This window comes from Silene latifolia, chromosome 2, assembly GCF_048544455.1.
Source record: "Silene latifolia isolate original U9 population chromosome 2, ASM4854445v1, whole genome shotgun sequence".
NCBI classification, from domain to species: domain Eukaryota; kingdom Viridiplantae; phylum Streptophyta; class Magnoliopsida; order Caryophyllales; family Caryophyllaceae; genus Silene; species Silene latifolia.
The window spans coordinates 108639810-108652295 of record NC_133527.1 but is presented as its reverse complement, the minus strand read 5'-3'; the positions used below and the strand labels follow the sequence as shown (position 1 = coordinate 108652295).

Here is a 12486-nt window from a genome sequence, read left to right as displayed (position 1 = left end):
AATTTTTATGATTTTTGAAATTTTTCAATTTTTATGGTTTTTGAATAAAAGTTAAGTGTTAGAATTCCCATCCCCACACTAATATGGGCATTGTCCTCAATGGCCAAAATGATGGAAATTATGCAAAGATGATGCATGATTTCTATACTAAATGCAATTCTACACTAAGCTATACTACATGATGCATGGTTTTTGTTATGACGGAGAGGATAATTTAGATTACCTCCCGTTGTGTATGCATTAACTTCCCCAAACCAAATAAGACACTATTGCTAATGTCAAAGCATTGGGGTAGTTCATGCACACACTATGCTATGCATGAAACTAGATTGTCATTTTGGATTTTACAAAAATGGGAACGAAAAGAACACCTCAATGGTACCGAGGTGTGAGTCCTTTGATGTTGCTAGGACTAAACCAACAATGATCAAAATGAAATAAAATACAAAGAGATATAGACAAACCATGGGAGTGTAGGAGTCTCCAAGGCTAGTCTTCCATCATGTTATCATCATCATCACTTCCCTCATGAGAAGTGGTCACATTGCCACTTTCCTTGGCACTTTCTTCATCACTTTCTTCATTATCTTGCTCATCATCATCTTCACCGTCTCTTTCTTCATCTCCACTTGCTTCTTCCTCAATATTATCATCAATTTCTTCACCATTTCCAACAACCTCATTGTCTTCCACCACGTCCCTAGATGCACCCGGAAACAAGGCTTCTTTATCCGCCCAACTAGGCAAAGGACAAGATGGATCAAGGAGTCCTTGCCTAGCTAAATGTAAGAGGGGAGGATATTGAGCCAAATATGCATTCTTCCGATCTTCATAAGCTTGCTTGTGCATTTCTTGCATAAGAAGAGTGACATAGTCTTTACCAATTTCAACTCCTTGCGGTTTGAACTCTTCATACACAAAGGGGTAAGGCGGTATAACAATGGAAGAGGAGGGGGTTTCATGATCACCCTTTTGTTGTTGAATGATGTACTCGGCTTCTTCGGATAGGGGAAGTAGATAGTTGGTCCGGTGGACACTTAGACGACAAATCTTTGCGGGTAAAGTGAATGATCGAGCCTCACTAGTAAGCCATCCACACTTGGTGTCAAGGGGGTTTTGAGCAACCCACTTGAACTTGTTAATCATCATAGGCATATCAATAAGATGGCCACCTTCCTTTGCCTTGTATTTGCTATCCTTATTGAAATTAGGATCAAAGTGCTTGGCTAGGACCGTGACTAGGCCGCCATTAACAATAACGGTTGTACCCTTCTTTCCACTATCAACATGGAGCCATCTATCAACCAATAGCCTCAAAGAATTGAAAGGCTTGGTATGGATTCTTCCGATATTCAAAGCCGATTCAAGGAGAATAAAATCAAGTCTTCTGAAATGATTGGTGTCTTTCCTAGCAATTATGGTATTTCCCACAACTTTGTGCCATACTCTTATGCCCGGATGATGGACCAAAAGAGCACGACAAGCATGAAAATCATCAAATTTCTTCCCGGAGATTGCCTCCCAAAGAGGCTCGGGGTCATACTTTCCATAATGCTTAAAGTATCTCGATTCATCGCTAAGACCCAAAATTTCACCCAATTCCTTAAAGGTAATGCGTCTACTAATGTTAGCTAGACGAAACTCAAGATTTTCCCTATTCTCAACTTTGGTGACTTTTAAAGAACTTAAGAATTCCAAGACAAGGGAGGGTTATGTCAATTCCTTTGTTTCAAACAATTTCTTCAAACCCATGGCATTGAAAAAGGCTTTTGTTTGTTCAAGAACACCCAATTTCTCCAAAGCATCTTTACATATGAATTTGGTGGATTGAATTGATTTCATAGCAAACTTGGCAAATGTCTTTCTATGGGTATCGGAAATAAAAGTTACCTCCGGATAAAGCAAGAGTTGATCGATTACCGGAGTAGAAGGTGATGCTCCCATAGAAGTTTGTTGTTGTTGTTGTTGCACTTCCAAGTTTGGTGTTGCTACCACCATTGCCAAAGCTTTCTTTGTTTGGAGAGCTTTTTGCCTTTGAGAGAGAGCTTTTGCCTTTGGTGCCTTTGTTGCCTTTGTTGCACCCTTTGTCCTTGCCATTTGATGAACTAACCAAGAAAAGAATCAAAAATCTTCAATTTGTAGAATGCCCAAATCGATTTGAAGGTGAAAGGCTTTGCCTTTATGAAATCAAAAGTCGACTCAAAGGTTGAAGATTTTGTTCTTGGTTATGATTTTTATTGAAGATGGAGTGATTGATTTGTTGTTTGAAGGATGGTTTGATTTGATTTTGGTGGATTTTGTTGAGGGTTTTTGTTTTTGTGATGGAGAGGATGAGGGTTTTGATGTTGTGGGTAGTGTTTATGAGTGAATGAATGAATGAATGAAGGTGGGAGGGTATTTAAAGAGGTCGAAATTTTCGAAAACGCAGGGGCAATCCGTGCGGATTAGGCCCAATCCGTGCGGATTCTGCAGCTTCAAAATTTTCAGAAGCTCGCCTAAAGACGGGCGGATTCTGGGGAATCCGCTCGGATTCTTCTGTGATGGGACGGGCGGATTTGCTTCAGGACGGACGGATTCTAGTCCAGAGAAATTTCTTTGTTTTCTTCAGCTGCAAAGACGGGCGTCTTCTTCACAAGACGGACGGATTCTATGAGACGGGCGTTTTCCGAAATACGCTCGGATTCTTCAACGATCAAGAAATTTTCAATTTCAGCTCGGCTCAGACGGGCGTCTTTTGGTCGGGACGCTCGGATTGTTGGGGACGGGCGGATTTGGTACAATCCGCTCGGATTCGGGTCTGTGTACCCGGATTCATTCCATTCGTGCACAATGCATTTCCCTTTACCATTCTTCCATTCTTCTTCATTTCTTGTGTTCTTCATTGTGGGGGTACTACTAAGGCATGAATAGCCTAGGCAATTCCCATCCCCACACTAAGGTAAAGCACTACACATCAATGGAAATCGTTAGTCCCTCCCTCACTTCTCTCTTACATGACAATTATTTTGATCAAAGTAAATAAAAATCCAAAATGACAAAAATGCAATACAAGAATTGAAATGTAAGTTAGGGAGTTAGAAATATTTACAAGTGGTGGTTTAGGGAGGACTCCACCAAACTCTCATTCTTGATGAGATGTCAAGGGGGCATGTTCAAGGTGTTGTTGATGTTGCTCAACACCTTGAAGAAGTAGTCAAAAGCTTGTTCATTGTTATGGTAGAGGTCCTCAATAGACCGTGCCCCTTATTGTTGATCATGATCGATGGCATGCCCAATGTAGGGATTAAAGATCCCTTCAAATTCGTCGTCCCAAAGACCACAAACTTCGTTGAGTTGATCATTGAAAATCTCTTGCTTAGATGGAGACAACTCTCCCAATTTCTTCTCTTGGCCAATGAGGCCATCCTCTTCTTCCTTGGTTGATTTTGATGAGCTTTGCAAGCTCTCCTTGTCACAATTCACTTGCTCTTTGAATGGAGCATCTTCAACTTTCTTCCTCCATTGGAGTTCCGATTTCTTCCTTTCATCTTTCCGGCTATAATGATCAATCATGAAACATGGCTCATGCAAACGAGGAGCTCTCATGGTCTTGTCAAGATTAAAAGTTATGCTTTCATCTCCAACTTCTAGAGTGAGCTCTCCATGTTTCACATCAATCACCGCACCCGTGGTGTGTAGGAAAGGTCTTCCTAAGATGATTGGAATGTTGGAATCTTCCTCCATATCAACAATGACAAAGTCCACCGGGATGAAAAACTTCCCAATTCGCACGGGAACATCTTCCCATATCCCTAATGGTGTCTTCGTCGATCTATCGGCCATTTGGAGTGTGATATTGGTGCATTTAAGCTCTCCCATTCCCAACCTTTTACTCCCCGGCAACGGCGCCATTTTTTATCGAGGCCATTTCGTGTTCACAATTAAGTATATGTGGTCGTTGGTCAATGGTCGATACAAAACACAATTTATACTTCACAAACAACTCTACAATTAGTAAAGAGGCAAGTAAAGGTCGGATCCCAAGGGACGGGTATTGAAATGAGAATTCTATTGTAACTAGTAGTGTCTAGGGGTGTCGCAAATTGGGTTGATGTAGAAGGTCACTAAACTAGAATAACAATGAAAATAAACAAGCAAGATGAATAAAAAGGGGTGTAAACAATTGATTAAAAGCACTAGGGTGTCATGGGTTCATAGGGGAATCATGGGATATGATCATACAAACATGATCTCAAATTATAAGCAAGCAATTATTGTTGTGATGGATTGAGTTGGGTTATATCTTACAATCCTAGGAAAGTTTGGGTCCCGGAGCCGAATCGATTAGATTGTACAACACCTACAAGTCGACTTAATCTTTCCTACTCAACACATGCATGGTCTAACAAGACTCGAGTTGGGTTATGTCTTACAAGTCTCATTGAAAAGATAGAAGATGATAGTAAATGCAAGGATTCATAGGCTTAGCATTTCATCAAATATAACATGTGCATGTATTAAGATCAAAACAAGCAAGCAAATAAGATATGAAAGCATATTGATTTAAGTATGAATCATTCCCCATGTTGGTTTCCCCTAATCACCCATTAAACCCTAGCTAAGAGACTACTCACTCATTATCATGTTGATCATGCTAGCAAGGTTGTCAATCATACCAACAATATGAAACATGATGAATAAATGAAAGTAATTAACAATAATTAAAAAGGGATTAAGAGATTATACCTACTAATGATTCCAATAATAAAGCAAGAATAATAGAAGTACTTGAATCCTAGATTGAGAGGTTGTCAATCTCCCAATAATAACCCAAATAATCTTCAATTACCCAAAATAAAGGAAGAACAAGAGAGAGATTAAAGAACTAAAACTTGGATTAAAACTTGATTAATACTTGATTACAATATTGAAGAGAGATTTGATTGATATTAACTACACTAATTATTGATAAGAAGAACATGCTCCTCTAATTAGACTAATGGGGTATTTATAGTGAAAATTAGGGAGGATGCATTAGGGTTAACTAAGGGCTAAACTAGTAATTACACTTTTAAGTTGAGCAAGGAGGAGGAGCGGTATTTTTCGAGAGAAGGGCTTCTCTTTTCGTAGCTTGAAGAATGAAATCCGTGCTTGAAATCCGTGCGGATTAGAGTCGGGACGGCCGGATTTGGGCTGGGCAATCCGAGCGGATTCGGGAGAGGGACGCTCGGATTGTTGAGGGGGAATCCGAGCGGATTCCAAGGAGGGACGCTCGGATTGTTGAGGCTGGACGGACGGATTGTCTGCAATCCGTTCGGATTGTTGGTCAGCGTCAATTCTTCTTCTTTTTCTTCCCTTTTCTTCATAAATTCCTTGGGGATTTCCTTGGGGACGCAAGGATCCTTTCTCAACATTGCTCTTCTACTATGATATGTACAAAGGCCTTCTAGTCTTGTCTCTTCTTGATGCTTGGTCATTGAATACAATCAATTTAGCCTCGTTTTGCCATGAAAATGCAAGATTCTTACTCCTTTCCTACCAAGGGATCAAAATCTCAAAGAATATGCAAAACAAAGAACTAAAGATAAGAAATGACCCAAATAGGCACTAAAAAGCATGGAAACAATGGTAATTCGGGGGCTAAATATGCGCCAATTATGGTCACATCATATTCTCATGAAGTTTATGACATTATTTCATATTAATAAAAAAAATGATTATACTGCTTCGTATAATTTGTGATTTATAACTTTTAACTAACTTATTTGAACTTGCTTAAATTTATATATTTTAAGTAAAGAATATTAATTATAAATATGATAAAGATAAAGTTAGATCTTTAATTTCCTCAGAGATAAAAAAAAAACTCAATTTTTATTTTCTTACAATATATTAATTAAAGGTCATAATGTAAAACAGGAAATTACACCACAATCTACTATTTCAACATGTCGATGATAAACATTCAAAATAGCACATTTGTTATTTAAATAGTGTAAAAGGGAGAGAGATAAGAGGGAAGATTGATTCTTAAACTTTTCTTTATTTAAGGAGAAATAAATTGTCTTCGATAAGGGAGACGAGGATCCATATCATCTGGAGTAAAGATTGGTGTTTCATGGAGGTGAATGTGATTTATGACTTCTTAGATGTAAAAAGTGGCAGAAAGGTAGTGATAGTGGTAGTGGATTGGAGATTGTTTCAAGTAGTAAGAACTAATCAGAGTGACTGATGTTTTATTCCGCGGTTAAATTAGTGGGGTGGAGGCAGGGTGCATTTGTGGAGGCCTGGAGGGTGATGAGTTTAACGAGGATAGTGATAGTAAATAAGGTTATTTATCAACAAAATATCTCTTGCATTAAAACATATAGGTAACATGAATAATAACAAGAAACCTCAAAAGATCATACTGATAAACTTAATCTTGACCCCATCAATCCAAATTAAAATAAAATCTTAATTGTAACAACATTGTCGAGAGCAAGGGTTAGTTTTCATTGGATTGTGGATTTTTCTAGAAGTAGGGGTTTAGTTTTTCACTTGGTTGGATAAATTTGAGATACGTTTTGAAGACAAGGATCGATCTTTCAAGGGTTAAGATTGTTTTAGATCATGTGTGTGTGAATAGGGGAGAAAAATAGGGGTCTGCGTGAAGGATTTTGTTTCAAATGAGAAGAGGGGGGGGGGGGGCAAGACTATTGTTATAATGGGGTGTCATAAGCAGCCCCAGCCATGTAGTATTGCGTTGGAATTTGGTTCACATTCAAAGGTACGTCTATAGTTCGACCGGGAGATATAACATTTAACTACCTGTAAATGTTTTTATGTAACTACCATTTGACCCAAAAATGATTAAATTATGGTTGTTATTCTAAAAAAGGAGATTTGTTGCATCATTGAGTTGATTATGCAAAGTAGATATTATTGTTTTCCTTGACCAATTGAAAAACAAACAGGTATTAATGAACAAAATCTAAAAACTCTCCGTCCCAAGTATCATATATATAAACTTCATATTGGTTTATTTCCCTAAAAAAACAACATTGTCGAGAGCAAGGGTTTATTTCCATTGGATGGTGGTTTTTTCTAGAAGTAGGGGTTTAGTTTTTCACTTGGTTGGATAAATTTGAGATAAGTTTCGGAGACATGGATCGATCTTTCAAGGGATGAGATTATTTTAGATCATGTGTGTGAATATCGAAAAAAAATATGGGTCTGCGTGAAAGATTTTGTTTCAAATGAGAAGATGGGGGGCAAGACTATCGCTATAGAAGAGGAGGGGGGGGGGTCATAAGCAGCCCTAGACATGTAGTATTGCGTCGGAATTTGGTTCACATTCAAACATACTTTTATAGTTTCACCGGGAGATATAACATTTTAACTACCTCTAAATGTTTTTACATATTACAATTTGATCCAGCAATGATTAAATTATGGTTGTTATTCGAAAGAAGGAGATTTGTTGCATCATTGAGTTGATTATGCGGAGTAGATATTATTGTTTTCCTTGACCAATTGAAAAACAAACATGTATTAATGAACAAATTCTAAAAACTATCAGTCCAATTATCATATATATATATATATATAAACATCATATTGGTTTTATTTTCCTAAAAAAAAAAGTGTTTTATTAATCAAACACTCTTTTATTTTTATGTCAATATTATGTTAACGGGAATTATTTGTTGGTCATGCGGCATGCATAAAATCTTAGACATGAATGATGTACTATATGTCTATATTCCATTTTATTGTGAAATTTTTCACAAATTATTTTAATATCCGTGCAACGCACGGGCAAGAAAACTAGTTAAGATTAATTTAGTAGAGGTCATTCGTGTCGGTTTCGTGCTTAGTGAGCTCAACCCAAACCTAACCCAATTAATTGTCGTGTCGACCCACTTACATAAATGGGTCATTAAGGCTCAACCCAAACCCGTTAATTTCATGTTGTGTCATTGTTTGCTGCCTTTAGGATATTATACATAATAACTCTGTGTTCTTAAATTTTCTACAACAAGTGGTGTACCCTCTTTGTTAGACCAAAAAAAATTTGAACGACCACACTCATCTATTAGCATGGGCTATGGGCCGTGGGAGGCCTGTGCGGTGGCACATGGCCTCAATTTTTGGGCGCCTTATAGTGTTTAAATGTCAGTATAAATATTGTGTAATCCTTTATCTAATAAAAGAATAGGAATTCTCATATTTTTTTTCCCTCTAAAAAGTATCTTTTTAAATAAATAAGGTAACTATAATTATGTGCATTCACTAAAAAGGAAACTATAATTACATTTTTATTTCATTAAATTATTATCTTTTAATTAAAATTAATCTTTTCGTCAAATTATATTATTTTCACCTAACTCTAAACTATAATCTCTTAATTAGAATATAAATAAAATTTATATAAAACTATAAATTGCTAAATCTTTTATTGCAGAAAGTTTGGGATATTCTCATTAATAATGGGGAAAAATTATTACAAGATTCATACTATTTCTACAAGGGAGCCAGTGAGGCTACCTAACGAAAAAAACCAGAAAAGGAAATGCATGAAACAACCATTTTTACTACTCCCTTATATTAGAACTAATTTTAATGCAGACTAAGTACTTGACTCTCCGTATAATATTGGCTGGAGCAGCACGAGCTTCTTTGAATATCCTCTTATTTCTTTCAGACCAAAGAAGGTAGATGACAGACAGTAGTGCACACTTGCGCTGTTTCTTAACCCAACTCCTCCCCCTGTTATGGTTATTGAACCATGTGAGAATTTGAGCCAAGTTAGTAAGAGACGGAATCTTCAGCCAAGAGGCAATAGAGACCCAGACTTCAGCAGAGTAAAGACATTCAAAGAAGAGGTGATCAGTTGTTTCAGCCTGGCACTCACATAGGACACACATGTTTACTAAGACCAGGCCTCTGCTGCAAAGATTATCAACAGTGGCCAGCTTGTTTTGTGCAGCCAACAAACCAATAACTCCATGTTTAGGGTAGATGGATGAGTCACCCAAAGTACGAAACATAGAGATCTTGGGCCCTTTTGGCCTGGGTAGTTCATAAATTTGGTCTTTGTAGTCTTTAGAACCCATAAGAGACTTAGCAGTTGCAATACCACCAGTGTGCTTAAGTAGCTCATCTCTGCACATAATTATATTATGCCAAAACCATAAATGAGCTGCAGTTGGTTTGAAAGTCCAAAAGTCAGCACCTTTAAGAATGTATACACTAACCCAATGGACCCAAATATTAGATGAATTTAAATGAAGCTTCTTGATCCAGCTCATCAGTTGAGTTTTGTTCCAACTAAAGAGCTCCTTGATGTACATCCCTCCCTCTCTCCTAGGAAGGCAGAGACCATCCCAACTCTTGAATACATGCCTTCTAGTGCCATCAGCTATACCCCACGGGAAGTTATTGCACATCCTATGAATTTGATTAGTAATACCTTTTGGAAGTAGCACACTTGCCCCCCAAAAATTTTGAATACCAAAAATGACAGAATTGATGAGAGAAATTTTTCCAACATAGCTTAACAGAGAGTTGGCCCAGTGATATATTTTATTCCTAATTTTATCAAGCAATGGAATAAACATACGCTGAGTTAGCCTGTCACTGAATAAGGGTATACCTAAGTACCTTACAAGAAGGTCTCCTTCAACATATCCTGTAGTGGCTAAGATGTGGTGCTTCAGCTGCAAAGAAACTCCTCCAAAGTAGAGGTTTGATTTCATAGGATTAACTCTAAGACCATAAAGAGCAGCAAATTTGTTCAAACAGTGGTCCACTGCCTGGATAGATGGTAGGTCACCTCTTGTAAAGACAAGTAAATCGTCAGCAAATATCAAGTGTGTAAGTTTAATTTTGACACATTTTGGATGATAGGAAAAACCATGGTGGGAGGGGAGTTGCCTAAGTAGCCGTGAGAGAACCTCCATACACATAGTGAAGAGGTAGGGAGATAAGGGATCCCCTTGCCTGAGACCTCTTCTACCAGGGAAAAAACCTTCAGTGGAGCCATTAACGCTTATGGAAAAGTGAGAGGATGTGACACAAGTCAAGATCCATTGAGTAAATTTAGCAGGAAAACCAAATTGGACCATGCAGTTAACCAAAAAAGACCATTAACAGAGTCAAATGCTTTTTGAATGTCCACCTTTAGAATGCATCTTGGAGTAATGTAGCTTCTATGATATTTGAAGGTCAATTCATGAGCTAGCATTGAATTGTCAAATAGATCCCTCCCTTCTATGAAAGCAGCCTGTTCCATTCCAATGATGCCCTAGAACCTCTCTCATTCTATTTGCCAAAATCTTGCTCGCAGTCTTGTAGTATACTGTACAATAAGAGATGGGCCTGAACTCAGTGACAGATTGAGGGGAGTTCTTCTTAGGTATAAGAGCTACTAGGGTGGAATTTGCAGCTCTGGGCATCTTGCCAGTAGCAAAAAACTCCAGAATTGCATCACAAAAATCCTGCCCAGTGGTTTCCCAAGTATCAACAAAAAAACCAGAGGAATACCCATCCATACCTGGGCTTTTATTCCTGTCTATGGAGTGAAGGGCAGCTTTGATTTCAGGGATAGTGACCGAGTTGTCCAAGTGGCTAACAGACTGAAGAGTATTATGAGTAAACAGATCTGCAGGAAGAGATTGCACTTGTTCCTCAGACCCAAGAAGCATTTTATAATAGCCCACAAATGCTTCAGCAACCTGATCATGGCCATGGCAGAGTCTCCCTATAACGTCTGCAATGGCCCCAATAGTATTTCGTCTTTGCCTTGCAGAAATAGTTGCATAGAAGTACCTTGTGTTAGTGTCACTAAGCTGTAGATGCTGGACTTTAGCTTTCTGAGCCAAAAAGTGCATTTTAGCTTTCTTCAGTCTTATGTACTTAGAAGCAATTTCTTTTTCCTTTGCCAGGAGAAGCTGATTAAGAGGGGAGGACTGGAGAAGGAACTGACACTGAGTAAAACTAGCCTTAGCTTCAGTGACCCTCTTAGTAATGCCTGCAAAATCACTATGATTGAGCTTTTTTAAAGAGTCTCTAAGCCTTCTTAGCGTAGAAAAAAGAGCAAAAGTCTTAGTGCCATGTATACCAGGAGACCATTGTGCGGCAATTATAGATCCAAAGTCAGGGGACAGAGCCCAGCAGTTAAGGTATTTGAAGGATCTAGGAGGTGTTCTTTGACCAGGAATAGTGAGGACAATGGGAGCATGGTCAGACGCTCCAGCTGGCAGGAAAACCACAGTAGAAGCAGGGACATGTGAAAACCAGATAGGGTTAACAAGGAGTCTGTCCAGTTTTGCCAATTTAGGAGAGGCTACCTGTTTGTTGTGCCAAGTAAAAAGGCCTCATGTATAGGGGTGGTCAGAGAGGTGGCAAGCAGCCAAGCATTCTCTGAACTCCTGCATCTCCTTATCATGAACCTGACAACCAATCTTCTCATCAGCTTCCAAAGAGACATTAAAGTCTCCCAAGCAAAGCCAAGGTAGTTGCCCATTAGAAATATGTTTAAGTCTATTCCAAAGACCAAGTCTCTCAACAGCCCTATTCAGAGCATAAACAAAAGTCACCACAATCTTCCTTTGTGTAGCATGGTGGAGAAGGGAACAATGAATGAACTGATCTCCTCTATCAAGCACCTGAACATCCACAGTTATTGGATTCCAAAGGACCCAAAGCCTACCTCCAGCATGCTCAGCATAATTAGTTTCCAAAAGATAATTGCTAAAAACACTTTTATAAATTGCCTTTGCTAAAGCTTTCTTAATATGAGTTTCTATAATTACACCACAGTCCACCTTATGCATTTTCAGGAAGCCTAAAATCTCCTGCTGTTTTAGGGGGTCAGTCATCCCCCTCACATTCCAGGGGGAAATGATCATTGGGGTGATAGAGGGGGAGGTTGCCCTCCTGGCTCAATCTCCACAACAATCCCCCGATCAATGCTGTCATTAGTTTTCTCTTGCTCAACTCCAATGTAAACTACTACAGGTTCTGTGTCCAGAGTAGAAAATTGGTTGTCCAAAGTGGTAGAAGGAATATCAATAGCTACCACAGTAGTTTTCTTAGGGGTCTTTTTTGGTGGAGTCACTATGAAGCCTTCTTTATTCTGAACTGGTTTAGCTACTACTGGTTCAGGCTGAGGTGCAGGTTGTTTTGGCTTATACACCTGTTTAGGTTTGTTTCTGGGGCACCTATCCTGAGTATGCCCTATTTTTTTACAGGAGTGACAAAAATGGGGAACCCATTCATAATCAATCTTCTACAAAACAGTGCCTCTGTAAGGGGTCTGGAGGGTCATGCCTTTAGGAAGGTCCTTAGAAAGGTCAACCTCCACCAAAATTCGGGCAAAAGCTATCTTGCTCTTAGAGGTAGTGGGCTCATCTGCACATATTGGACGACCCACAAAGCTGGCTACCTTGCTCAAAGCAGCCTGAGACCAAAAACATGGGTCCAGATTTGGGAAAAGCACCCAAATTGGCACAGTGGTGATCT

General features: G+C 38.8%; 1 protein-coding gene across 1 annotated transcript; it reads right to left on the bottom strand.

Moving 5' to 3' along the window:
• Positions 1-10214: 10214 nt before the first annotated feature.
• LOC141641166 (uncharacterized) lies at positions 10215-11798 on the bottom strand. The gene is made up of 2 exons (XM_074449839.1): positions 11415-11798; positions 10215-11312 (listed from the first exon to the last, which is right to left on the bottom strand). Exons 1-2 carry the CDS (start codon positions 11796-11798, stop codon positions 10215-10217), a joined length of 1482 nt encoding a protein of 493 aa, XP_074305940.1.
• Positions 11799-12486: the final 688 nt, after the last annotated feature.

Excerpts from the sequence above, each read along its gene's own strand:
- LOC141641166 (XM_074449839.1), bottom strand. The coding sequence starts at position 11,798 with ATGCATAAGGTGGACTGTGGTGTAATTATAGAAACTCATATTAAGAAA. Across the intron at positions 11,313-11,414 it reads ATGAGAAGATTGGTTGTCAG|GTAGCCTCTCCTAAATTGGC; the intron begins GTTCATGATAAG and ends CACAACAAACAG.